Source organism: Podarcis erhardii (genome assembly GCF_964252035.2).
Source record: "Podarcis erhardii genome assembly, chromosome: Z".
NCBI classification, from domain to species: domain Eukaryota; kingdom Metazoa; phylum Chordata; class Lepidosauria; order Squamata; family Lacertidae; genus Podarcis; species Podarcis erhardii.
In genome coordinates this window covers 4,118,602-4,143,844 of record NC_138504.1, presented here as the reverse complement: position 1 = coordinate 4,143,844, position 25,243 = coordinate 4,118,602, and the positions used below count along the sequence as shown (strand labels likewise).

The window sequence follows — 25,243 nt, the reverse complement described above, 5'->3', positions numbered from 1 at the left end:
ATAGTCAGAAACAATAAATAAAATGCATAAAAAATGTGCTGTGATATCAGGTGGCAGCTTCAAAGGGGTTTGCTTTCAGCAAGGATCAGCTGATCTCAGCAGGGCTCACTGTTGGCAAGCCCTGCTTGGAAAGGAATAGCCAGGAGCTCACATTAACCTCCCCACTGTTTGGCTATTCTTTCCAAGTGTCCTTACCTACCATTGCACATGGCATCAGGTATGGCCAGAGGAAGAAACAGCCTCGTTTGCCAAGCTGGGACCCCGTGCCAGCTCTAATTAGACCAACAAGTTGGGGGTTCCCCACCCATGCTTCATTGCCTTTGATGAATGGTTCAAAATTCAGCCAAGCAGTCCCTCACTCACCACCCCTGCTTGCAGACCTGGTGCCTGGTCCCAGGAAGTACCTTTGGGCCGCGTTCAGGGCGTGTCCGTAGCCAGGTGCCTGCTGGTGGACATAGCCGCTGGGTCTCTGCATCGGCCTGACGGGGTCGACAAAGGCAGGGTTGGAGCCAGGGTGCGTGTTTTGATAGGTCTGGCTGGAGTAGGTGGGGGGCACCATGGCGCTCGACTGAGAGGGGTGAGGCTGGAGGCCAACGTGGGAGACGTAGGGGGTGTAGCCCTGCAAGGAACAAAGTTGCACGCTTTGTTAAAATCAGAGGGGCTGGGCTCCTTCATGAGGAAGGACAGGACCTAAACTAAACAAATAAACAAGATGGCTGACGGAAACAGGAGACAAGAAAGAGTTGTTTGCCAGCTATTATGATATAAAGTCCTCAACCCCCTTTAGAATCAGTTTACTTGAAAGGTCACCTTCACTCACAAATGCCCACTCAACTGTTTTGATCAGCAGAACTGTCAACTCTACAAGTGCCACATAATGTTCATTCTGCACTTGTAAAAAAACTAGTCTTTTAGTGTGGGAGCTCTTACACTCTGGAACTCCTTGCCCATTGACACCACGCAGGCCCCTTCGCTGTGTTCCTTTCTGTACCTGCTAGAAATTTGTTGCTTAGGCAATCTTAACCAGACCTGTAAAGCTGACCTATATTTTAATCTGCAGCTTTAGCTTGCAATGTAAACTTATAACAACAATTTTGGTTTTTTAGCAGACAATCTCAATGTACACTTTATACCCTTTGCAAAGCACTTGGATGTTTTGTTTACAGTTTAAGTGGTACACAGATTTTGTTGAATAACAACAGAGTGATATCTAAAAAGGTGTGGTGTCGTGTTTGAAATCTGCCGGATGAGGGGCTGTGGGATTTGCCCACTATGTCAGCAGAGTACTAGAGATGATGACCTCCTGACAGATACGCTGGCAGAGCATACCATCAGGAGGACTGTTCTGCCATCAAAGGCATGAGGGCAAAATAGGGGTGGGATGCGAGAGGCACAGAGGTGGGCATGGTGAACTTACTAATTCCATTTCCTATCCCCTTGCCTCCCCCAACCTGATCCCTCCTTTGTCTCCCTTTCCTTTCCATGGTTCTGAAGTAATCCCATTCCTACAGATGCTCAAAATGCATCAAGCAAAAGGTTCCGAGCGAGAGTGAGTCCCAGGTGGGAACTGTGGTGCAGACCCCACGCACAGGCCCAGCACCTGCCCAGCCCCATCTTACCTGTGACGGCTGCACAGATCCATAGGCCGGGGCAGGAGCCATCTGGCGCACGGGTGGTTGCCCCAACATTCCTTGGCTCTGCTGGAAAAGCAGCAGAGAGGTGTGGCTAGCAAAGGTGGCCCCAGGGAACCTCCCGCAAGGCAGGGAAGGAAAAGCCCGTAGCCTGCTTTGGGTGGAGGCTGTGGGGTGCGGCAGGGTGCCAGAAATTGGGGGAAAGCGGGTGTGAGACTCTGTCGAAGGCCTCTGCCAGCTGCACTCAAACAACCAGGCTTGAATCAAGTTGTGTATTTGAGATAAAGACAGCCTGAAGAAGTAGAGATGGCCACAAATTCTGCCAGCTTGGGAAGTAAGTTAAGAATAATTCATGGAGGTTACGGCTATTGGTGGCCAACTACTAACCATTTCAGCTGTGTACTTCCACCAGCGGTATACCTGCAAATGGCACTCCTTCCTGGATGCAAGGACCTACCCCACACCCAACCTGGACTGTAGGATCACCGAGGCACCAACACTTAAGCCCTGATGCTTTGGTCTAAATGGCAGAGCTAGCTGAAAGGAAGGGGAGAGTGCAAGGAGTGGAACACAGTGTTCTTGATCCCTCTCCCCGTCACTCTAGTTCATGGGCTGGGGGGGGGAGGGGAGGGTGGCTGAGGGCAGGATCCTTACCAGCTTGGCTTGCAGCTGCTGCCGAAGGAGCTGCCCCTGAGGACCAGGCGGCTGCTGCTGTCTGTAGATGGACGACTTGTAGGAAGGGTCGATTCCCATCATGCCCCCCATGCTCGTGGGCAAGACTCCAGTGTAGGGAGGGCGGCTTGGAACCCGTGTTCCCATTGGCATGCGCATCGGCCGGTAAGAGGTATCTAACCGTGGTCCACCTGAAGCGAGGGAGGAAGATGGATAACGTTACGGACATGACCACCCCCCTCCTGGACCTGGGTTCTCACAAAGCATAGAGGGAGAGGTTGATGAGGTTCAGGGTGCCACCCGCCAAGGGAGGATGCTTCCTTTTCACTGTTCGAGCTAGAGCATGCAGCCTTAGCCCCCACACCCAGATCTTGGAAGGAAAAGCCACATGGCCTTCTCCTCAACTCTGCAGATGAAGAATGCAATGATGACCAAGATGATCAAGGGTATGGAAACCAAGCCTTATGAGGAATGGTTGAGGTAGTTGGGAAGTTTTAGGCTGGGAAAGAAGAGACTGAGAGGTCATCTGCAAATGCCATTTTTTCGCCCTGCACCCAGAAGCCTGGGGCGCGCTGAGCTCAGCGCACCCAGGCTTCGGGCTTTGCGTGGCTCTCCACAAGCCATGGGAGAGCCACGCGAAGTTGCGCAGCTCTCCCACGGCTTGCGGATAGCAGCCTGTTCTGGGGGCTGGGGTCGGGGGAAGCTCGGGCTTCCCCTGCCCCAGCCCCGCACCTGGGGGGGGGGGGAAATAATTTTTTTTCTTTATGCCCCCCCCCAAAAAAACTAGGTGCGCCCTATGGGCCGGTGAGCCCTATGGGGCAAAAAATACGGTACTTAAATGACTGTCCCACGTGACAGAGGGAGCAAGCTTGTTTTCTTCTGTTCTGAAGGGTAAGACCTGAACCAATGGCCCTTAGATGTTTTTAAGCAGAGGATAAGATTGCCGGAAGAAATATCAACAACCTCAGATATGCAGATGACACAACCTTGATGGCAGAAAGTGAGGAGGAATTAAAGAACCTTTTAATGAGGGTGAAAGAGGAGAGCGCAAAGTATGGTCTGAAGCTCAACATCAAAAAAACGAAGATCATGGCCACTGGTCCCATCACCTCCTGGCAATTAGAAGGGGAAGAAATGGAGGCAGTGAGAGATTTTACTTTCTTGGGCTCCATGATCACTGCAGATAGTGACAGCAGCCACGAAATTAAAAGACGCCTGCTTCTTGGGAGAAAAGCAATGATAAACCTAGACAGCATCTTAAAAAGCAGAGACATCACCTTGCCAACAAAAGTCCATATAGTAAAAGCTATGGTTTTCCCAGTAGTGATGTATGGAAGTGAGAGCTGGACCATAAAGAAGGCTGATTGTTGAAGAATTGATGCTTTTGAATTATGGTGTTGGAGTAGACTCTTGAGAGTCCCATGGATTGCAAGAAAATCCAACCTATCCATTCTGAAGGAAATCAGCCCTGAGTGCTCACTGGAAGGACAGATTGTGAAGCTGAAGCTCCAATACTTTGGCCACCTCATGAGAAGAGAAGACTCCCTGGAAAAGACCCTGATGTTGGGAAAGATGGAGGGCACAAGGAGAAGGGGACGGCAGAGGACAAGATGGTGGGACAGTGTTCTCAAAGCTACCAGCATGAGTTTGACCAAACTGCGGGAGGCAGTGGAAGACAGGAGTACCTGGCATGCTCTGGTCCAGGGGGTCACGAAGAGTCGGACACAACTAAACGACTAAACAACAACAACAGATGGTTATCTAGCTAGGGATGCTTTAGTTGGGATTCCTGCACTGTAGGAGGTTGGACTAGATGATCCACGGGGTCCCTTCCAACTCTACAGTTCTAATGTGTACATCCCACAATTCCCAGAAGGTGGGGCTGACTGTGGAAGAAGACTCACTTGCCCTTATAAGCCGGCAGGTGTCTCCTACCTCTTGCTGTGGCAGCATCTCTCTTTGCTGCCTATTTAAGAAAGCCCAGACAGGCAAGACTCACTGGGAGCTCTCCAAGGTGCTGATCTGTTTTACCTAATCTGTAGGGCTCTCTGATTATTCTTGATGCGGCTGCACCTACTGAAACACTGTGGCAGGTGTAGCTTTCAGCCAAGGGCCGCATTCCCTTCTGGGCAACTTCCCAAGGACCACATGGGATTGGTGGGTGGGGTCAGAGGCAAAAGTGGATGGAACACAGTTAGGCCAGTTCCCTCCCACTTTCCCTTTCTATCCTCCATCCTGGCAAGCAAGATCAAAGTTCAAGGTGGTTCGAGCCCTCCCAGGGACTGCTGTGGGCATGATTCCTGCATTGCAGGGGGTGGACTAGAGGACCCTTGGCATTCCTTCCAACTCCACAGTTCTTTGATTCTAAGATTCTGTGACTCAGCTCAGGCAGGCAAAAACACTTGTGGTGCAAAGGTGCACCAGTAATGAATGCTGCTTGGGGAGATTTCAGAGGAGCTGATAAAGACACATTTAGGGCTGCATTCAACTCCTGAGCTGGAGGTTCCTGGCCTCTCTTCTGCTGGATGTGTGAAGTACATGACTATTCCAATTCGTTGCTAACTGCTGAGTGTCCCCTGAAGAAAAAATCCTGGACCCCTGCAAAGGTTTATTTCTCACACACAGCTTAGCTAGATGCCAAAATGCAGAGTCTCAGAATCTGGCACAGATTTTAATCTCATTGTTCCACAAAACTTTGCTGTTAACCCTCAAAGTTTGTACTCGGAAGGCAGCAGGCAAACCACTTCCACCACTTCCCCAATTCTGCCCTGACCTTGTGGTTTGGATTGTTCGAAAACTTTTTTAAGCTCTGCAGGATTCGGAAGAATGCCTGCTTGGGAGGAGGGGTTGGAGCTCTGGGTTTGTAGGCAAGGACTTGGGTCCAATCTGCTGCTCAGCCTCCATTAAACTTGCTGGTTGGCCCTTTGGGACAAGCCACCCAGTATTGGCTTCATGTGGGTGCTAAAGTGATCACGCCCCCCCCCCCCCGAAAAAGACCCAAAGCCAACAGCAATGGAAGTACTGAAAATGCTAGTGAAATAATAAACGGCAATTAAAAGGGTTGTGAATAGCACAGCAGGCAGCAGGAGTGAAAAAACCAGACCAGCACTCTGGGGACTGGAAGCCACAAAATACACACTTATATGGGTGTGTCAGTGTATGCATGCCTGTCTGCACTTTACACATTGTGGGTGGTATTCAACAATGTTCAACTTTGAAACATACCCATTGAAATTAATGAACCAAAGTTAGACTTCAGTGTGTCTGCCCTGCTTTGGAGTAGCATTAAATGCCACCCAAGGAGCATGCATATTCGTGCAAGGCTACATCGCCCAAACTGAGCGTGAATCTATCAAGTATTCCCAAAGGCACCAGTGTTTGGAACACAAAAGTCACAACTGCAGCATGTACAATATGGGTCCAGACTTAAAACCCAACAGTTCTACGTATCCTGGGCTCCCCATCAGGCTCTGTGCCACCAAAGAACAGGTGCAGAATACCTTCCCTTCCAAGGCAGGATCTGGAATGGGCTGGAGCCCCCCACCCCACTCACAAGTCTTGGCTCACCTGCTGGCAGAGGCTGGTTCTGGGCATAGAGGCCCATTGGAGACTGCCCGTAGGCCAGCCGTGACATGGGGTTCCCCGTCTGATGGTGTAGGAGGTCGGTGGGCATGCTACTTCCATAGGAGACCCCTCGGCCTGTGCTCATCATGTAGTCCTGCAGGGGGAAAGGCTGTGAAAAAGCAACACACACAGCAGGGCAAGCCAAGATTGGCAACAAGAGAGAAAAGAGCAAGAGAGAGTGTAGCACGCTGCTGGGGAACACTTCTTTTGCCCCACTGGGTGGCGGGGGGTGGGGGGAACTCTGAGAAACTGGGAGCTTGCTTTCCTAAGATACCACCCCATCCAATAACAGCAATGACAGCAGTAGCAACAACAACAACGTTATTAGTAGCATTTGTAATTAGTAAGAATACAATATTAGCAATTAATAGTAGTAGCAATAGCAGTAGCAGGAGTGGTACTAATGAGCCACCCTTCACCAGTAGGTTCCAGGGTAGCCTACAAAATTTTATAATTATTATTAGCAGTAGCACTACCACTAGTTATCTGCCCTTCACCAGCAAGTCCCAGAACAACACACACAAATGTACTACTCAACATTGAAACCTGTTTAATGATCCAGCCTGATCCAGCCTGATCCAGCAGCCAGGCTCATATTCAGTTCTTAAGTGGCTGAGAACTGCTTGGCACCCCAGGAAAAACTGCAACGCCCTCTTACCTCGTTCTTGTTGGCGGGTGGGGGCCTCTTCTTCGTCTTGGTCTTCTTTTTGGGCTCAGTGGCAGAGTTGGTAGGATTCGCACTGGTTTTCTCCACCTTGGTCGGCTCAACAGCCTTCTTCTCCGGCTCCAGGGCGACTGGCGTGGGGGGCTCCTCCTCTTCAGGAGGCAGCGGCAGGGGCTCCAGGTAGTAGCTCCGGGGCTTCGGCTTTAAGTGCGTGTGGTACAGCAGCAGCCTCTGCTGCTCCTCGAAGCGGGACACCTTGCGGTCCACCCGCACCGTCCCGAACCAGCCCCAGGAGAGTGGGGCAGAGTGCTTCACACCTTCAAAGAGGTCCCAGGGGGAGATTTTCTGCTTGGTGGACACCTGCAGGCCCTGGGGAGGGAGGGAAAGGAAGAAAATAGAAAGCCAGCCAACAGCAGCAGGAACTCATCCTCCTTGGTCCAGGTTCACAGGGCCAGAGGAGAGATGCTACCTTCTCCTTGCTCCCACAAAGCATTGGAAAGTGACTCCTTTACCTGTGCATACAATCATCAGCACAGATACCTGGGACACCCTCTTGCAGCTGCTGTCCATTTCATTTTATATATATATATATATATATATATACTCATTCCTTATCAGTAACAGGATCCCCAGGTGGGGTACAAAATAAAACACATTAGACCAAACACAGCACAACAATTTCAGAGAGGAATTGGGTGGTAGTGGGAAACAACACAGAGGTTGCCCAAGAAATAAATTATAATACCTGAATATGCAGGCTTGTATTGACTAGGCACCAAAACGAAAACAGCATGCTGTGCTTGCAAGGGGGGGGGGCACTCCACCAATGAAGCTGTGGGTGGGGCAACACACACACCCTCACACCCCTTTCCCACACCACCCTACACACTGAGAAGATGCAGCCACTCCAGGGCTGGTGGTCAGGGAAGCTACTTGCCTCCTTCTTGAAAATGGAGTCAAAGCCAGCGATCTTGTTGCCTTTGGTGTCAATGAGGGAGCCCTGAGGCTCACAGGTGATCACGTCCCGAGTCTGCTTGGGCAGGGGCAGCAGCTGCCGCACCTTCTCCAGGCTGTCAGACTGGCGGTCGCCCAGCTCCTTCTGCAGAGAAAGGAAGCCACAGAGAGGGCTGTTGAGAGGCCTGGGCTGCAGAAGCTCCTCCTGGAGCCCCTTTGCACTTCGGTCATCCCTGCTACATGTAAAAATCATCACATCCCACTACACTATGGATTGGGCCAAAATGCTACTTACTCTGTAAGATGGGACTGTCTGCCTGCCTTTCCGAGGAAAGTGGTGGGGTGCATGGCCCTGAAGCCGAAACTAAGCTGTGCAAAAATAAGCATGCAAGCTTGCTCTGCATCATGTCATTGGGGAAATTCCCTTGCTTTACATCATACAAACAAAGGATGAGGAACTTTTTCTCCCCTCCTGGAGAACATGCTAGTGGTGGGCAGGGTCAGAGGTGGAACAATGAGGTAAACATGAAAGTAAAGGACCCCTGGACGGTGAAGTCCAGTCAAAGGGTTGTGGCGCTCATCTCGCTTTCAAGCCAAGGGAGCCGGTGTTTGTCTACAGGCAGTTTTCCAGGTCATGTGGCCAGCAGGACTAAACTGCTTCTGGCGCAACGGGACACCATGACGGAAATCAGAGCGCACGGAAATGCTGTTTGCCTTCCTGCCGCAGCGGTACCTATTTATCTACTTGCACTGGTGTGCTAGGTTGGCAGGAGCTGGGACAGAGCAACTGTTCACCTGTTCACCTTCTGATCAGCAAGCCAAAGAGGCTTGGTGGTTTAGACCACAGCGCCACCCAATGAGTGCAGTTTCTACATTTGTACACTCGACCAGGTCCTATGAATGAATATCCCTCTCTCTGCAAGAGGTATTATCATAGTTCAAGCACGTCTTCCAGCCAGGCAAAAGCACCCAATGGGTGTGTGAAGCAGGCCAGTAGGGGTTGTGGCAGGGTAGAGCCCCAAGAGCCGGAGGGAAGGGGCACAGAATTCCAAGGTGGGCTCCTACTTACTCGGAGTTTCTTGACCAGGTTCATGTAGGCCCGCTTATTTTCCTCCATGCTGCCCTGTGAGATGCTGGACATATCTGCCGCAAGTGTACCATTGATAAGCACACTCAGCATGTCCAGCACTGTGGTGAAGAGCTCGCTGCCGGGTTAGAGCAAGAGAAAGGGGAGAAGGTCACAGGAGGAAATGGAACTGCAGCCACTATTGTCCCAGTCCCAACCTGCATTTCTAAGCGGCAGGGAACGCTGCTGTGGTCACCCATGCCAAAACAACCACCATCTTGGGTGCCCTCCTGACGTTAAGACCCAAGGGCAAGGATGCCTCCAAGGGCCGGGAGCCTGCATTCCTTAAGCGCATCCCTTCTTCCCAGGCCCTGCTGAAATGACGGGATGATTTGGCACACACACCTCAGCTCCTCCACTGTCATCCAGTGGCATCAGGGATGAACTCAACAAGGTTCAGGCTGAGCCTGCTGCCTTTCCTAACTCGGAACAGTTGATGGGGGAAGTGTGTGTGCACGCGCACCAAAGCACTCACTTGTTAGACTGCATGTCAACAGTGCCGCTGCTGATGATATCCAAGAGGAGCACAGCCCATTCTGTGGTCTGCTGGGTGCTGCGCTGCACCGTGTCAAACATGCCCCCCACCTAAGAACGAGAAGAAGAGGCTGCGTTGGCCCGAAGGAAGCACACTTGGAGGATGGCACAATGAGCACAACACCTATGGGGAACCCTGATGGAGAGGGAAGGAGAGGACAAGCACCAAGTGTCCCCACCACGCTGGCACAGTCAAGCCGCATTAACTAGAACAGACCCTCCCTAGTTTGTGCAAGGCAGAGGAACAAAGGTGAGTCAGGAGAAAAAGGTTGGGTCCAATCCTCAGGCTTATGGACCTGCCAGCTGGAGACATTCCTTGTTCTTTATTTCTGGCAGCACCTTGGAAGCCAGAGGAACTTGTGCCCCACCTCCCCTGGCACTTACCAGATTGAGCCTCAGCTTCAGCGCCTCGTGCATCAGCTGCTTCGCTTTGCAGTCATCCTGGTACTGATCTTCTCGCCAGTTGGTCACAATCTAGGTGGGCAGAGAGGAGACTTGCATCTGGCTAAAGGCCAAGCATGGAGTGTCCAGCCCCAGAGCAATGCCACCCTTAACATGCTCCTGTGACTCAATGCATGAAGAACAAAACAGGTGCTCAGGCCTTCATATGAGGCAAGAAAATAGCTCCAGAGATGACCGAAGTAGCCTCCCTCTTTTTCTCCCTCTCTCCCACCACCACAGCCATTGAACATGCCCTGGGGATTTTGCAGGAAAGGCTTCTGGGGCAGTAAATTCCAGGTTCAATCCGTGGCATCTCTAGGTAGAGCAGGCAATGTCCCCTGCTTGAAACCCTCAAGAGTCACTGCCAGTCAGTGTTGATTGACCAATGGTATAACTTGGTATAAGGCAGCTTCCTATGTCCCTGGAAACCTGGAGAAATGCCGCCAGTCAGTGCGGACAACACTAAGTTAGACAGACCAATGGTGCATGTTCTCTGGAGCCCCTTAGCTTTAACACTCAAGCCACCACCTGTGCTCTTCCCAAGAATCATAGTGGGAGTTGCGGAAAGGGTCCCTTTGCACTTCTGATGTGGCCACAGCAAAGATCTTACCTGCTGAACCTGGCTGTACAAGGAAGTGAGGAGGCCCTCACGCTGCTCATCCTGGCCTTTCAGGCAGGTCAAGACCAGGGACAGAAAAGGCTGCTGGCTCAGCAGGGACATGCTGCAGGTGCACCATGGTGCGAAGAAAGAAAGAAAGAGAGAAGGGTTGAGTGATGGCTCCTAAGAGAGCCTCCCCAAACCCAGCCTCCTTCTCCTTTGGGCCCCCCTCACCTCTTCTGTTTCTGGCGGTCCCGTTCCTTGCGGGATGAGGAGCCCAAGTGCTGCCCTTTCTCCAGCTCGTCTCCTGCAGCCTTCAACACGTAGCCTTGCACAGAAGTTGGGAGCTTGGCAATGAGAGGGGCCACCAGCCACACACCTGATCTCTCCAAGGAGCTGGGGAAGGCAGGCAAGAAGAGTTGTGGTAAGCCTCTCCTTATTATTTCCTGCAAGCTTCCTCATTTCCTGCAAATTTCTTTTTTTCCTTACAAACTTCCTTGTTTTTTTGCAGGAGTCCCTTCCCACCACTGCCCTGTTCTCCTGTGCCTTTTTTCAGACGCTCACCTGAGGATGGGCTTGGCTTTGGTGCTTGCTGGCACAAAGCTTGTGGAGCTGCAAAGGCTGACGATGCCGTTGCTGGCCGAGTTGGTCTCAGCTGACTGCTGGAACACTTCGATGGTAGCCTTGGCAATGTTCTCCAGGAGGGAGTTCATTTCCTGCTACAGAGAGGTGAAGCGGAGCTTTGGAGCAGCCAACTTCCTCATTTGCTCCAAAGAAGTCCCCGTGCCAAAAAGTCTGTTGCCACCTGTTCACTCTCCACCTCCCTGCCCCAGGCACCCACCCCTTCTGAGCACCCTTTGCAATCACATCTTATGCTGGGGAAGAGCCATAGCTCCGTGGGAGAGCATCTGCTTTGCATGCAGAAGGTCTCAAGTTTGATTCCAAGCATCTTCAGACAGGACTGGGACTCCCTGCCTGAAACCCTGGAGAGTTGCTGCCAGTCAAAATAGATAATTACAGCACAAGAAGGACCAAGGGTCTGGATTCAGTATAAGGCAGCTTTCTGTGTTAATATTTTGCTGCACACAAACATGAGGAGAGTGGCCCTTGAATACCCCATCATTCCTATGCTATCCCCAAATGTGGCACTGGATGCTTACGTTGTTTGCCGTCTGCTTGATCATGAGCTGCAGCTCAAGCAACGACTGTCGCATTGTCCACTGGTCCAGGTTCTGGAACAAAAACAGACATGCTGCCCATCACCCACCTGCTTGCTGTGGCAGTAAAACTCACTTGCATCTCTACCCCTCCTCTACTTTCCCAGTGCAAGACTGAATTTTTGGGCACCCTTTGCTGTTCCAGAATGAATGAATGAATGAATGAATAAATAAATAAATTATTATTTATACCCTGCCCATCTGGCTGGGTTTCCCCAGCCACTCTGGGTGGCTTCCAATCGAATATTAAAAACACAATACAGCATTAAACATTAAAAACTTCCCTAAACAGGGCTGCCTTCAGATGTCTTTTAAAATTAGGATAGTTACTTATTTCCTTGACATCTGATGGAAGGGCATTCCACAGGGCAGTTGCCACTACTGAGAAGGCCCACTGCCTGGTTCTATGTAACCTCACTTCTCACAGTGAGGGAACCACCAGAAGGCCCTTGGAGGTGGATCTCAGTGTCCGGGCAAAACAATGGGGGAGGAGACGCTCCTTCAGGTATACAGGACCAAGGCCGTGTAGGACTTTAAAGGTCAGCACCTACACTTTGAATTGTGCTTGGAAACGTACTGGGAGTCAATGCAGGTCTCTCAGGACCGGAGTTATATGGTCCCAGCGGCCACTCCCAGTCACCAGTCTAACTGCCACATTCTGGATTAATTGCAGTTTCTGAGTCACCTTCAAAGGTAGCCCCATGTTTATTTATTTTTCCAGCTGTCCCATAGCCTTCTTTTACACACCCCAAAATGCATCTTCCTTACAAACCTATGAACATGGCCATGTTTAAAGGAAGAGGGGCTGGGAGAAATTAATTCTGTGCTGATGCAGGCTGATTCTTAAGTGACCAACCTCAATTGTAGAAGCTAAGCAAAAGTGAACCTATCTAATTATTTTGCACCTTGCTTGCACTAGATTTTTAGGAAGAAGAAAAAAAGAAGTCTCATCTTCCAACCACAGAATATCCTCTTGCTAGCATTTCCCATGTATGCAATTAAACATTCTTGCATCCTAAGGGTCTAGAAAGATTTAACAAAAATAAAAGTGAGAGTCTGCTGAATTTAGCAATGAATTGTAAAGAGCAAGGCTCTCACTGGAGCTCACACTGCCAAGACCTTCAACCACAATGCAGGCTTGCCCTGCAGCCCACTGGGAAGTCCATGTTTAGCAATGCCCCAAGGAAATTGTAGCTGCTTGCACCTGTAAGATGCGCTTGATCCTCTGCCGCTGGGGATTCTCACCCTCCTCGTTGTCGAGCAGCCGGTGCGGGTAACAGATCAGCTGCATCAGCCTTTGGGCCTGGGTGCTGCTCAGGACAGGATCCTGCAGGTCATTGCTGTCTTCACACAAGGATTTCAAGCACCGCTCACCCACCCACTCCTGCAGGTGGAAGAGAGCATACAGGGGTGACAGTGCCCCACTCAGCCTGGGAGGCCTTGCCTCTGGGACCCACCATCTGAAAAGGCTGGTGCCTCTTCACCACACCACTTTTGCTGGTCTGCACTGGCTGCTGCTCCATGCACACAGCCCTGGAGAAGTTTGTATGCCAAGCATTTTACCAAAGTCACATGGCACAAGGCAAAGAGCAGCCTCTGGCCAGCTGAGTCACAGCTGGACTGCTGCAGAGTGAGCCAAGGCTCCCACACTGGGCCCTTTCTCTTGCACTGTAGAGGGAGACACTCCCTAGAAGAGGTGCTTACTAAAATCTAAAACTGCAGGGCAGGGAAGGAGAAAGGACAGTCTAGGTCTTTGGGAGTTTGAAGTTCACAATACAGTGGTACCTCTGGTTACGAACTTAATTTGTTCTGGAGGTCCGTTCTTAAGCTGAAACCATTCTTATCCTGAGGCACACTTTTGCTAATGGGGCCTCCCGCTGCATGCGTGCCTCTGGTGCACAATTTCTGTTCACATCCTGGGGCAAAGTTCGCAACCAAGAGCAGCTACTTCCTAGTCATAACCTGAAGTGTTCATAACCAGAAGCGTTCGTAATCAGAGGTACCACTGTAGCGTAATGAAAAGAACAGGACCTTAGATAGCTCCAAGGGCACCTGCTAAGGGAAGCTATTGTAAACATTGTCTCTGCAGGGGGCTGATGTCTAAGGGTCGGCTGACCAGACCTGGAATGTCTCCCAAGAGCTGCTGACTGCTTGGTTAAAATCATCATCCTCATCATCGTTAGAGGGCCTTCACCTTATTTTGCAGCCTCTGGCTTCTGTGGAAATCCTCTGAATTTGAGGTCAGTGGTAGGGCTCTGTCCATGAGGCTCACAAAAGAAGTGGCAGGGGCAATTCCTAACCCACTGGATGTAGACTGAACATTCCCTTGTCTGATTTCTCCACCAAGGTCTCCAGATTGTGGGTCTCAATAAGAAGAGTCCCCTGGTCCATTCATATTCTGGAACTCAACCATGTCCCCAGAGTTTTCTAAGGCATGTCAACGAACCCATGGGGACCTCACACAACAAGCCAGAACTCTGGCTGAAACCTGTCCACCATCCATGTCTCTGTGGAACAGGAGGCAGGAGCAACAGAAGGGCAAACGAAACCCACTATGCTCACCTGCTGACAGATGCTCCTCAGGACGTACTTGGCATAAATGTCCAGGCTGGCTGTCTCTATGGAGACCATCCGGCTTGCAGGCTTCTTGTCATCTTCCACAAGATCATCCACCCCGGCCGGATGGGAAAAGCCAGAGCCCTTCAGTTCGGCGTCCCCTGCAACCAGGAGCAAGGGTCACCCAGGGCAGAGACCCACATGTAACGGCCACATGTTGCTGTGCCTCTCAGATGAGGCAGGACTGTGCCCATCTCCTCACGTTCCTGGAGACAGGAACCTACATTCCCCAGGCACATACCCAGTACGAAGACAGCCTTCAACACAGCAAACACGGCTCCGTCCACAATGCGGTTCTGGGAAGCAGCCAGCAGGTGTCGATCGCAGGAAGAGCGGATGCCCACTGACGGCTTGCCTGTAGCAAGGTGACAAGGGAAGGGAAAAGCTCTTGCCGTGAACCGACTATGAATACTCCAGACCAAGCTGGGAGACAAAAAGGCACCCAAAGGCAATGCAGTAGCTGGTGAACACAGAGCAGCCAGGATGGTGTCATTGTACAGAACATTTAGCCATTGCTTATTGTTAAAGCCTTGGTGCTTGGGAAAGCTACAGTGATAAAAATTCTGGTCAAGAATGGAGCCTTCAGGACATTGTGAGAAGTGTTTGCTGGCCTCCTCCCTGGGACATTGGGCAGACCTTAGTTTCTTTGTGATCTTTTTGGAAACAGTTATGATAGCCCTGTAAATAAGCCTACAAAGTTACTCGCCTACAAAGTTACTCTCCTGCTTTTTAAATTTTTTTTGTAAACTGCTTTTGGGTTTTTTCTTGACAATCAAGCAGTGAATGGAATGGAATGGTGGCCAGACCTAGCCACAGTGCTCAAGACACCTGCTGGCTCTCAACCTAAGAGGAGCCCCAAGAGGGGTTCCTATCATGCTTAGCCAGCATGACCAATGGCTAGAGTCTGATAACTCTTGGGACTGTCACAGGGTCTGCATCCCAGCAATAAATGGAGACTTCCATTTAGCCATCCCAGCTAGTAGCTACTGTGTAGATATTTAGGGCCATCCAGTGCATTACTGTGGCCACAGGGAGTCACCATAAGGCACCAGAGGCCTGACTGGCCACCAGGGCAAAGGCTGGCTCAGTCAATGTGGGAAGGTGGTTTTGACCAGCCATGAGAAAGAAGGGCAGATGTCACCAGCTGGCCAAGTCTGGAGACACAGCAAACGAGGAAGCAAGGAAGAGGTGGTAAAAGAGTGTCTGTTTAGGATCAGTTAATGGAGTTAAAGGAAGAACTTGCAGACACCACCCCATGGGGATGCTCTGCCCCATAGGTTGAAGAGACAACTGTCAGCAGCAACAGGTTGACCACAAAACTGCACAGCAGGAAAGAGGGTTCGGGGAGAGCAGCATCCTCCATCAGGGCAAAAAGAGACACGGAAGAGGAAACGCCCCAAAGGAGCGATCACTTACTGCTGTCTTGCTGGCAGGGGTTCAGCTGCGGGGTCTTGAAGAGGTGGAGCAAAATCCGGCAGGTCAGGCGGGCTCCGGGTTCTGAGTCCTGCTCGCTGCAAGCTGCAGAAAGGTAAAACCACCAGTGGCAATGGATCTGAGCTGACCCTCTACTTTTCAAGGAGGGTGGGCAGGCCTCCATTTGCAAGACCCCTTACTAGGCAGCAGGGTCCCAGCCATTGCAAGCAGGCACTCACCAGCATTGAGCAACGAAGGGATGGCAGCACAGCGGATCAGGTCTTCGAGGAGGAGGCACTGGCGAGCAATGAGGATGGCCACGAACGTGGCAAGGGAGTCATGGAAAGACAAGTCACTCACCTAAGGGAAGGAGAAGGCCACAGCTGAGGCTTTTTTAATTTAAAAAAAGTCGCTTCTGTGGAACTGGAATCACTCAAGAGCAATCCACACACAAGACCTCGTCACGCCATAGCCTCAGGCTGGGGAGTATTTATCTTTCTCTTTCTTTCTTTTAAATAAAGTTTTATTAAGACTTTTCATAATATAAGAAACAAACTGATCTAAACAACAACAAAATAAAAAGAAGGAAAGAGATAAAAAAAGGATTAAAAATTACAAAAAGTCCTCTCTCACCTTAACTTTTGTACCATAAGAAAAGGTGGCATCCTCCAAGCTCTCACCTGGGAGCATCCCTTTCTTCCCCCAGCCTCTGACCCTGGGATCTCACCTTCCCTGCCTCTCACACAGGGTCCTTTACCAACTGTCTGTCACTTTCACCTGCATGCAGTTCTTACCAAAATATAGTAGGAGAGAATGTTAAAGGGAATAATAACAGAATAAAGAGAGAAAATGTAAAGAAATGAAAAAAAGAAATGTCTTGTGACAGAGATTAAAATTCCTCAAGGTAAAGCCCTTCAAGCAAATGCAGCACTCCACAGTATATATTTAGCTAGCAGCAGACATAGGAACACAGGAAGCTGCTTTGAACTGAGCCAGACCATTGGTCTATCTCGCTCAGTACTGTTTACACTGGCCAGCAGCTGCTCTCCAGGGTTTCAGGCAGATTCCCTACCAGGAGATGCCAGGACTGAGCCTGTGACCTTCTGCGTGTTAAACAGGTGCCTTTCCTCTTTCTAGCACCCTGTGTATTGCCTTGAGTTGCTCCTCAAGGATTTCACACCCTGACGCTTCTCCAGGTACCCTCAGCAGCCTCCACGCACACTCTATCCAGCACAACCTCCAATGTCCCCACCCCCATCACAGCCCAGGCCCTGCCCTTACATCCACATTGCAGAGGAGGTCATTGAAGCCACAAGTCCCGTTGTTGGAGGAGCAGCACAAAGCCTTCAGCACACCCAGCCACTCGGCACTGAGTGACTTGCAGTAGCCCGTCAGTTCAGCGCACAGGATCGCGATGTCGTTGACCCTGCACAAGAAAAGGCATTGGTGGTGGTGATGACGGCCCCTGGCCTGAATGGCTTCAAAAGAGGCGATTAAGACATACTAAATGGAGAAGAAACCTAGCAGTGGTTATTTAATTGTGGCGGTCAAATGGAACCTCCGCGTGCAGAGGCAGTATACCTCTTAAGAGACCTGCACTTCTTTAGGCAGGTCTGTCCAGAAATGTAGAATGGCTCTTTTGATCTTGGTGTTTTGATCCTAGTTTTAGCTTATCAGTGACTTTTAATTATTTCTGAAGGTATTAAATAATTGTTTTCATCTGTTTTTTTATGGTGAATTTATTGGTTTATTCTATTTGTAAATCGCTTCGAGGCTCTTCCACTTACAATCAAGCAGTATGAAAAGCATCACAATTTTTTTTAAAAAAAATTAAATGCTATATGCTCCTAGGAGGGAGGCAAAAATGTAGGCAAGGCCTACTGGCTCCATACTTTTCTTCTGAAGTGCCTATTGGCCCCTGTAGGAGAAGGGCTGGTGGGCCGGACGGCTCTACTCTAGTCTAGCCCACCCAGAGCTCTTACATGGTTAAAAAGTGTGACTAAGAGGACAGGTAGCCCAGCCCAGAGGCTCAACCAGCCTAGTCCAGCTCTCACCGATCAGGGTCGTGGTGTCCCACACAAACATGCATGAGGGCGTTGCACACAAAGCTGTAGCGGTTGGCCGGGTTGTCGGTGAGGCTCTTGCCCAGGTTGGTGTAGGTGAAGTTGTGGGCCGACGGATTCTCGATGGTGTCGATCATGAACAAGGGCTCCCACAGCATGTTCGAGTCGGATGGCTCCACGTTGCAGTAGATGGTGTTCTTTACCTTGGAGCAGAAGTCGCTGGTGGGGAGAAGGAAGGAAGGTGGATGAGGACCTTTTAGGTAGGAGAAACAAAACACACTTCCCTGCGTCACCTCCCTAAACAGCCAGATGGCGCTCACCTGAACAGCTCTCCAAATTTACTCTTCAGGTGGCTGCAGGAAGTGTAGAGGTCATAGAGGTACGCTAGGATGCAGCGTTCTGCAGAAGATCCGTCGGAGCGGTTCATGCCGTGCTTCACCACCCCACACAACCTGAAGGGGCAGAAGAAAGCAGGGTGAAGGAGTGGTGAGAGGGTTGGATTAAGTCAGGGAGGGTTTCAATCCTCCACTTGGTCACCTTGGGGCAAGCCACAGTCTCTCAGCCCAGCCTTCCGTCACCAGCGCACCCCCTCCCCATCACCAGTCTGGTGTATAGGCAGTTATTCCCAGGTCTGTGCTCTACGGAGCACCTGCAGCAACAGAGGGCCACACACTCCTTCCACCTGCATGGAAGCTGCCGCTGTGCTTCCCTCTTCAATCCCCTCCTGGTTCTGGGAGACAACGGTGCAAGAAAGGGTGGGGAAGCTCCTAGCCCTTCACTTGCCCAACTGGCCTCTTCCTCCTCTTTTCCTGACCAATCCTGTGTCCTGCCTCCCATCTCTGAAGCTTTCCCTGCCTCTGACTCTTGCCTACTGACTAGTACAGGTCCCCACAAACCACTGCCCCCTTCTCATGACTCCAGCCCCCTTTCCCCTCAGGCACACTCATCAGCATCCTGCCAGTCCCTGACACGACTGTTGTGAGGATTAAAAGTGGAAGGGAGGGGGAGAAACATGTATGCCACCTTGAGCTCCTTGGAAAAAATGGTGGGATATAAATGTAGCAACAGGTTTACAAATAAAGTGAGAGAAACTGTGATGGAATGCAGGGTGGTGAGGGGAAACTCAACATGCAGGGGGCAAGCAGGGCTGTCCACGCCTCCCCCGCCCACAGGGCATTTCCGGGCATTAAGGATGGGGAGCTGCACCAATAAGAAGCTCTTATGCAATGCAAGGCCCCTGACACCCTTAGAGCAGCAGCTGAGAAGCACTGGATTCCTACCCTTCAAATACTTGAGCCATCTGGTCCTGATTCAGGATAAGGCAGGAATGATAGTGCCGCAACACGGCCACGATGCACAGGCACAGGCTGGTGGTGTAGCTGCCCACCAGGTTAGAGGACTTCAGCAGCAGCTCTGCCTCCACCACACTCAGTTCATTCAGCAGCTGGATTCAACACAAGAAAACGTAAAGATTAAAGGAGGCATGTGTGAGTGACACAGCAGACTAGTTCACAGACCACTATCCCCAGCCCCTTACAAAAGCTGTTTCTGTTGACAGAAATAGGTCAGGAGTTGAAGTTTTCCAAAAGAATAGTGAGGGGCTTGGAGATGTAGGTCTGTGGCCCCCTCACCCATGAACTCTCTAAGTAGCCAGTGGCCAATTCCCCAGGGGGCTTTGTGCTCACACAGTCCCTCCTCTCTCCCAAATGTTTAAATGAATTACTTTTCCCTTTGGGGCAAAGCCACAATTTGTTGTAACACTTGATCCAGGAAGCTGTGACTTGCACATAGCCTCCAAACAAGGATCAGCAACCATCTGCAAACAATAGCTTGGAATCTTGGGTCTGGAGAACACAATCAAACCAGAGTTTGCAGGCCAGGCATCACAGTGGCAAGTGATGGGCCTTTTAAAGTGAAAACGTATCCAAGTTTTGCTTTTTGTTTTGGTAATTGAAGCCGCAAGATTTCTCTTGAGGCAGCTCAGCTTCAAGGTTTGCTGGACTACAACTAGCTAGCACAGCCAGTGGTCAGGGATGATGTGAACTAAAATCCAAAAACAGGTGGAGACTCAGGTTTGAGAAACATTGTACTAAAGTATCTCCAATATCAGAGACAGCATGCTCCAGAATAAGTTGATGGGGAGCACAAGTGAAAAGAGCACTATTGCACTCCTGTCCTGCTTGCGGCATTCTTAAGCGAACCTGGTTCACCACTGTACAATAACATGGTTCTGGGCCCGTGGCCTGACCCAGCAGGGTTCTTCTGATGTTCCTATGGAACAGAGGAGGGAGAAGCAGACTGGAGAAAGGCAAGAAGCAGACTTCTCTTTTATGAAATACAAAAGGCAGAACTTGAGAGGAAAGAACAGAGAAGATGCTCTGATCCTGGTTGGTGGGTAGAGACAGCTCACTTGGACGCCTCTCCCCCTCTGGACTAACAACAGTAAGGTGCAAACGGTTTGTGTACAGTCATATCTCGGGTTAAATATGCTTCAGGTTGAGCGTTTTCAAGTTACACTCTCTGGTGACCCGGAAGTAACGGAGCACGTTACTTCCGGGTTTCGCCGCTTGTGCATGCGCAGACGCTCAAAATGACATCACACACATGCACGGAAGCGGCGAAACGCGACCCGAACACATGCGTGCTATGTTCTACTCAGGATGCGAACAGGGCTCTGGAACGGATCCTGTTCACATCCAGAGGTACCACTGTATTACATGCACTTCCATTTGGTGTGTACAATTTTGTTCTGTCTGTTCATTCTCACTGCTATCCTTTCACTGCTATTGTATTTGGTAACATAAGAAGAGCTCTGCTGCATCACCTGACCATTGGTGATGATGGGAACTGTGAGTCCAACCATGTTTGAAAGACAATCGCTTTCTCCATCCCTGACTTAACCAAGCACAAGGTTTCTGGAAGGGGTGGGGTCAACGCATACAGCAGCAGACCCAACCAAGTGCCATCCTGGTGCCTTGGACCACCCAAGCCCAAGCCAGCTGTGCTGATGGGTGCAGGTGGAGTTGTAGTCTGAAACATCTAAAGGGTATCAGGCTGGAAAGGCTGCTATAAGGAAGAGGGGAGGGAGAGAAATGAAAAGGGGACCGAGGCGGCTTCTATCATCAGCCCCCAGCTTCGAGATGCCCACCTGGATGGCGAAGTCGATGAGCCCACTGATGTTGAGCGAGTACTCCATCAGATCGAAGATGAACTGGACGTGCTGCACCAGGGGAAGGTGGTAGGACATCCCTAAGGCAAAGCTGGTGATCTGCTCTAAGACGTTGCGCGATACCTGGAGTTGGGGAGCAGGGGGTCAACAGCCACCGATTACGAAGCCGCTGCCTTGCATCAAGGCAGCCCGTTGGTCCACATCGCCTGGGGTTGGTGGGTGTCAGCCCTGGAGGGGTACAGGTGCAGCCCTCCAGGCCTCTCTGGCTGTCCCAGGCCATGCCCCCTCCCCAGGCCACACCCCTCACTGGCCCTGTTCTGTCCCCTCCTCTAGGGACTTTACCTGGGTGGAATGTGTCCTTGCACTGTGATGGGATCTCTTGCTTGCCTGGATGAAGGATGGAGAGCGGGGTGTGTAGGTGTGTCTGGCCATGCCTACTTTGGCCACACCCACCACTGGCATCCCCCCCAAAAAACTTGCACACAATGGAATATGGCCCATGGCCTGAAGAAGGATCTGCATGCGTGATGTAGCCCAATACTGTCTTCACTGACCGGCAGCAGGTTTCTTTCTTTCTTTTTCTCAACATCTGCTGCGTGAAGCTATAGACCAGAGATGCCAGGGATTGAACCTGGGACCTTCTATGTACATAGCACATGCTCTGCCCCTGAGACACATGTTCCTTTCAGTAGTCAGCTGAAAGGCACATGACCAAAGAAGATCCCTGTCCTCATGCACAAGGCACACACCTGAGAGGTGACAAGGTGCTGGTCAAAATGAGAAAGGTGTTGGAACTTAGCAAAGATGTCCTCGGCTGTCGGGAAGGCCTCTGGCTTGTTCCGTTTCCTTTTCTGCCCCTCCTCTCCCCCTATACAGAAGGAAGGAGGAAAAACAAAACAAAGCAAAACCAGACGGCTGCTGCTTAGTTTTTGCTTAGAAATGTAAGCCCCACATTTTTCATTTGCATAAACACAAAGAGCAGCTTCAGGAAAACCATAAGCGATACAATGTCAGTAGAAAATCAATGTGAAAATGGCAATGAGTTTTGCAATTACTCGGTAAGTACAAAAAGCAGCAGTTTACAGTATGGTAGTTGGGAATTAGAAGCACTGTATATTATTGTGCCCCAAAGAACCTCAGCAAACAGAGTGGTTTTTAATCTGGTGCCCGAAACGTATCTCAGAGAAGGCCCCTGAATATCCTGGAAGATAGCATTCCATAGGCTAGGTGCCTCAAAATAAAAAGCCTCCTCTCCAGGTGTGGCTCACCTAACCTTTGCAGGAGGCCTGCAGAGGATGACCTTAGCAGGCTGGCAGATCATCAGTTCATTATCAATTAGGCCCCAGATATTGGAAAGGCTGCTTCCTTCCCTGGAGACCCTCTCATATGTTAAGATCCTCTTGGTAGCTCCACCACCCTCAGACGTTTAGGGCATGAAAGCAGCCCAGGAGAGTGTTCGCTATCTGTGGCAGCACTTAAGCTATGGAATTCATTCCCCACAGAGGCACATGTAGCATCTTCACAGGACAGCTTCCGTCCCATGCTGAACACGCACCTCTTTATTCTGGCATTCAGCACCTGAGGTGTGTGTTTCTAGGAGCCACCCTATCCTTTTGACTGTAAATTGCTTTAACTGACTTTAATATCATGTTTTTACACTGCTGTAATGTGGCCCTGGGACCTTACGGTGAAGAAACATGACGCAGATAAGAAATGTAATAATGGTAACAATAAGATGATAGTGATATTGGAGATGACCATTCAGGTAACCTGGTCACAGGCCACTTGGGTCAAAAGCAGCATTATGAAGTAGGCCAGGAAGCCAACACAATTATTTCAATACTGACCAAATGTGATCTTACCCACAAGCACTACCATATTTTGAACACATTGTCCTTTCCAGTGTTCAAAAGAAGCCCCATGTAAAGTGCACGATCCCATAACACAGGGTTTCCAATTTCCATTATCCCTGTCCACTGGTCTTGCTAGGTAAGGATGATGGGAGTTGTAGTCCAACAACAATGGCTGGAAACCCAAGTTTGGGAAACCCTGCTCTTTGGACACACAGGTGCCCCACAGACCTGTCTCTGCTGTGCTCTTCCTGTTTAACACCTTCAGGATATCTTTGGTTATCTTCTTGATGGCATGCCGTGCCTCATCACGCTGCTTCCCAACACCAAAAAGGACCACCAGCCGCTGGTTGCATTCATGGCTGCTTGACTCCTCCTGAGAAGCAAGAGGTTGGAAGGGGTGGGTGTCAGCTGCTGGTGCCAGGCGGGGAGGTTTTCCAGCTACCAGTGTTAAGAGGCCCTTGCCTACCTCACAAACCCAATGAATCAGGGTGTGGGGGACCTCAAAGACATTCCCCCTAAACCATGCTCACCTACCCCACACCTGATGTCTGGTGCAGTGGGCAGGTACTGGAGTGGCTGCAAAGGGACAACTAGGCAGGAGCAAGGTGCACCTCCACCAGCATTGAAACTGCTGCCAAAATAGAGGGAGAAAACCTCAGCTCTAATGGTCATTTCAATGCAAACAGCTTGGTGCTGCAGCAACAGCAAAGCCCCTTGCAAGGCAGTTCCCAAGCGCCTGACCACCAACTGGCTTCCAGGCGCTTGGGAAGTGCTGCACAATGGACTTCAACAGGCGGGTGCCCAGAGAAAGGTCTGGCCTGCTGAACCAAAAACAGTACTCTTTAGTGCAGGGTTGGTGAACCAAGGCAGAGAACATAAAAGCATTCCGTAACATAGCAAGCAGTGGGAAATGTTTTTGATAAAAATGCAAGAGTTGCTCATAGGAAGGTGCCATGTTGTAAATCAGAACTTTTGTCCACCCAGCCCATGATGGGCCTACTTTGTCCCTCAGCAGTTTGCAAGAGTCTCAGAAAATGAGATCTTTCCCATCACCTCCTATCTAAAGCCTTTGGCTGAAAATGCCAGCAGTCAGACCTGGGAAGTTCTGCATGCAAAGCGCACACTCTGCCACTGAGCTGTGCCCTCTCTCCTAAATCTACATGCATAAAGTAGCTGGCAGAGAAAAGTTTATATGGCGCATTGGCCATGTTTGCCACACTGCACCATGCACTAGATCAAGGGTGGGAAAGTTGTGGCCCAGCGGATGATGCTGGACTTCGATCATCCCTTGCCAGTGGCCATGCTGGCTGCTGGGGCTGCTGGGAGTTGGAGTCCAGCAACATCTGGAGGGCCACAGCCCCCACCCCGCTCCAGATCACAGTCTAAGAAGCTGCCTCCAAGTTTCTACTTTGCAAGTTGTTTCCAAGTCACTCTGAGTTCATGTTTCTGAAAAAAGCAGCTAATAAATATTAATCATAATAAGATGGCTGATAGGTCGCTTTGTTTTGTGTCAGTAGCCAAGCCCTGCTAGTTACCATACTACCTTTTTTAAAAGGGGGGGGGGGACAGCCACATTAATGTTTTTATAAATCAGGTGGGGGTGGGGAGAGGAAGCATGCACAAATTCATGTTCTAACTCAGGGCTTTCACATTTCCTAGAGTCCTCCCACCTTCTTCCAAAAGGTGGGAAAGCACTAACTAGCACACTGTCAGAGCCCTCAAACCTCCTTCCCAGAGTGCCATGCTTACTCGGCTTTGGGAAGGCAGCGCAAGCACGGGGGGGGGGGGCATGTCAAATGTTGAGGGCTGACAAAAGAGGCCTTGAAGGCTGCATGTTGGACCACCCTGTTCTAACCCAGAAAGGTAGCAAAACCCAAATGATGCAGGTCATGGGCAAAGAAGTTTGCAGAGAAGTTTGACAAGCACACAGAAGCAACTTCCGCAAATGATATCTCCCTCGTGTTCTTGAGGATGTAATGAGGGGAAAGTGACAGCATCTCAACTACACGGAAGGCAGTGGTGAGGAGGGAATTAAGTGGTGTCAGGTGGAATATGCAGCTTGTCAAACCCCAGATGGATTTCTGCAGTGCTAAAAGTTGGAGAGGGACTGCTGCAGGCAGAAGCCACCTCAAACACCATACTAAGTGGCCTGTTCCCATCTAGCAATATAAATTTATGCACAACAGGTGTCTTCTGCCAACAGAAACACAAGACCCAAATTATACACAACCTATTGTTATTGTTTACATATGAAAAACACACACAACAAAGAATCTACTTAGAGAGCCTTAAGGGGAAAAGTGCCAAACAAGATTTCCTTCACTGTAAATACAATGGTGCACATGACATCAAAACACAACAAGACCTACAAATTCTTGGCAGGATTATCTAAAACAACCATTAAAGGACATTATGAATATGATTTTAAATATGGGCGAGCAGCCAAAATCATGGAAGAATTCTTATATAATTTTGATTCCTAAACAAACCATTTGATAATGTGTCCTGCGATTTTATGTTTAAAGTTTTAGAATATATGGGTTGTGGAGACACTTATATAAAAAGAGTTAAGGTAATAAATACTGACCAGTCAGCTAAGCTGATGGTATATAGCGTTCTGACTGAGAAGTGTAAAGTAACTAAAGGAACAAGACAAGGCTGTCTGTTG

General features: G+C 50.1%; 1 protein-coding gene across 10 annotated transcripts in view; it reads right to left on the bottom strand.

Moving 5' to 3' along the window:
• MED12 (mediator complex subunit 12) overlaps positions 1 to 25,243 on the bottom strand; it is a 51,054-nt gene that overhangs the window by 5,066 nt on the left and 20,745 nt on the right. For 5 of the 10 annotated variants that reach the window (XM_081848264.1, XM_081848262.1, XM_081848271.1 and 2 more), the window contains 26 exons: positions 22,804 to 22,948; positions 21,472 to 21,590; positions 21,065 to 21,109; positions 20,702 to 20,845; positions 18,834 to 18,997; positions 17,874 to 18,005; positions 17,545 to 17,772; positions 16,772 to 16,916; positions 15,730 to 15,850; positions 15,494 to 15,595; positions 14,319 to 14,432; positions 14,024 to 14,178; positions 12,666 to 12,845; positions 11,405 to 11,476; positions 10,809 to 10,963; positions 10,479 to 10,640; positions 10,257 to 10,368; positions 9,590 to 9,679; positions 9,147 to 9,256; positions 8,615 to 8,750; positions 7,529 to 7,690; positions 6,586 to 6,960; positions 5,871 to 6,021; positions 2,286 to 2,494; positions 1,620 to 1,700; positions 405 to 619 (listed from right to left, as the gene is read on the bottom strand). In XM_081848264.1, the coding sequence (XP_081704390.1) occupies positions 405 to 619; positions 1,620 to 1,700; positions 2,286 to 2,494; positions 5,871 to 6,021; positions 6,586 to 6,960; positions 7,529 to 7,690; positions 8,615 to 8,750; positions 9,147 to 9,256; positions 9,590 to 9,679; positions 10,257 to 10,368; positions 10,479 to 10,640; positions 10,809 to 10,963; positions 11,405 to 11,476; positions 12,666 to 12,845; positions 14,024 to 14,178; positions 14,319 to 14,432; positions 15,494 to 15,595; positions 15,730 to 15,850; positions 16,772 to 16,916; positions 17,545 to 17,772; positions 17,874 to 18,005; positions 18,834 to 18,997; positions 20,702 to 20,845; positions 21,065 to 21,109; positions 21,472 to 21,590; positions 22,804 to 22,948 (3,824 nt within the window). The remainder of the gene's footprint in view (positions 1 to 404; positions 620 to 1,619; positions 1,701 to 2,285; positions 2,495 to 5,870; positions 6,022 to 6,585; positions 6,961 to 7,528; positions 7,691 to 8,614; positions 8,751 to 9,146; positions 9,257 to 9,589; positions 9,680 to 10,256; positions 10,369 to 10,478; positions 10,641 to 10,808; positions 10,964 to 11,404; positions 11,477 to 12,665; positions 12,846 to 14,023; positions 14,179 to 14,318; positions 14,433 to 15,493; positions 15,596 to 15,729; positions 15,851 to 16,771; positions 16,917 to 17,544; positions 17,773 to 17,873; positions 18,006 to 18,833; positions 18,998 to 20,701; positions 20,846 to 21,064; positions 21,110 to 21,471; positions 21,591 to 22,803; positions 22,949 to 25,243) is intronic. The other 5 variants (XM_081848267.1, XM_081848269.1, XM_081848268.1 and 2 more) reach the window with 3 other exon arrangements.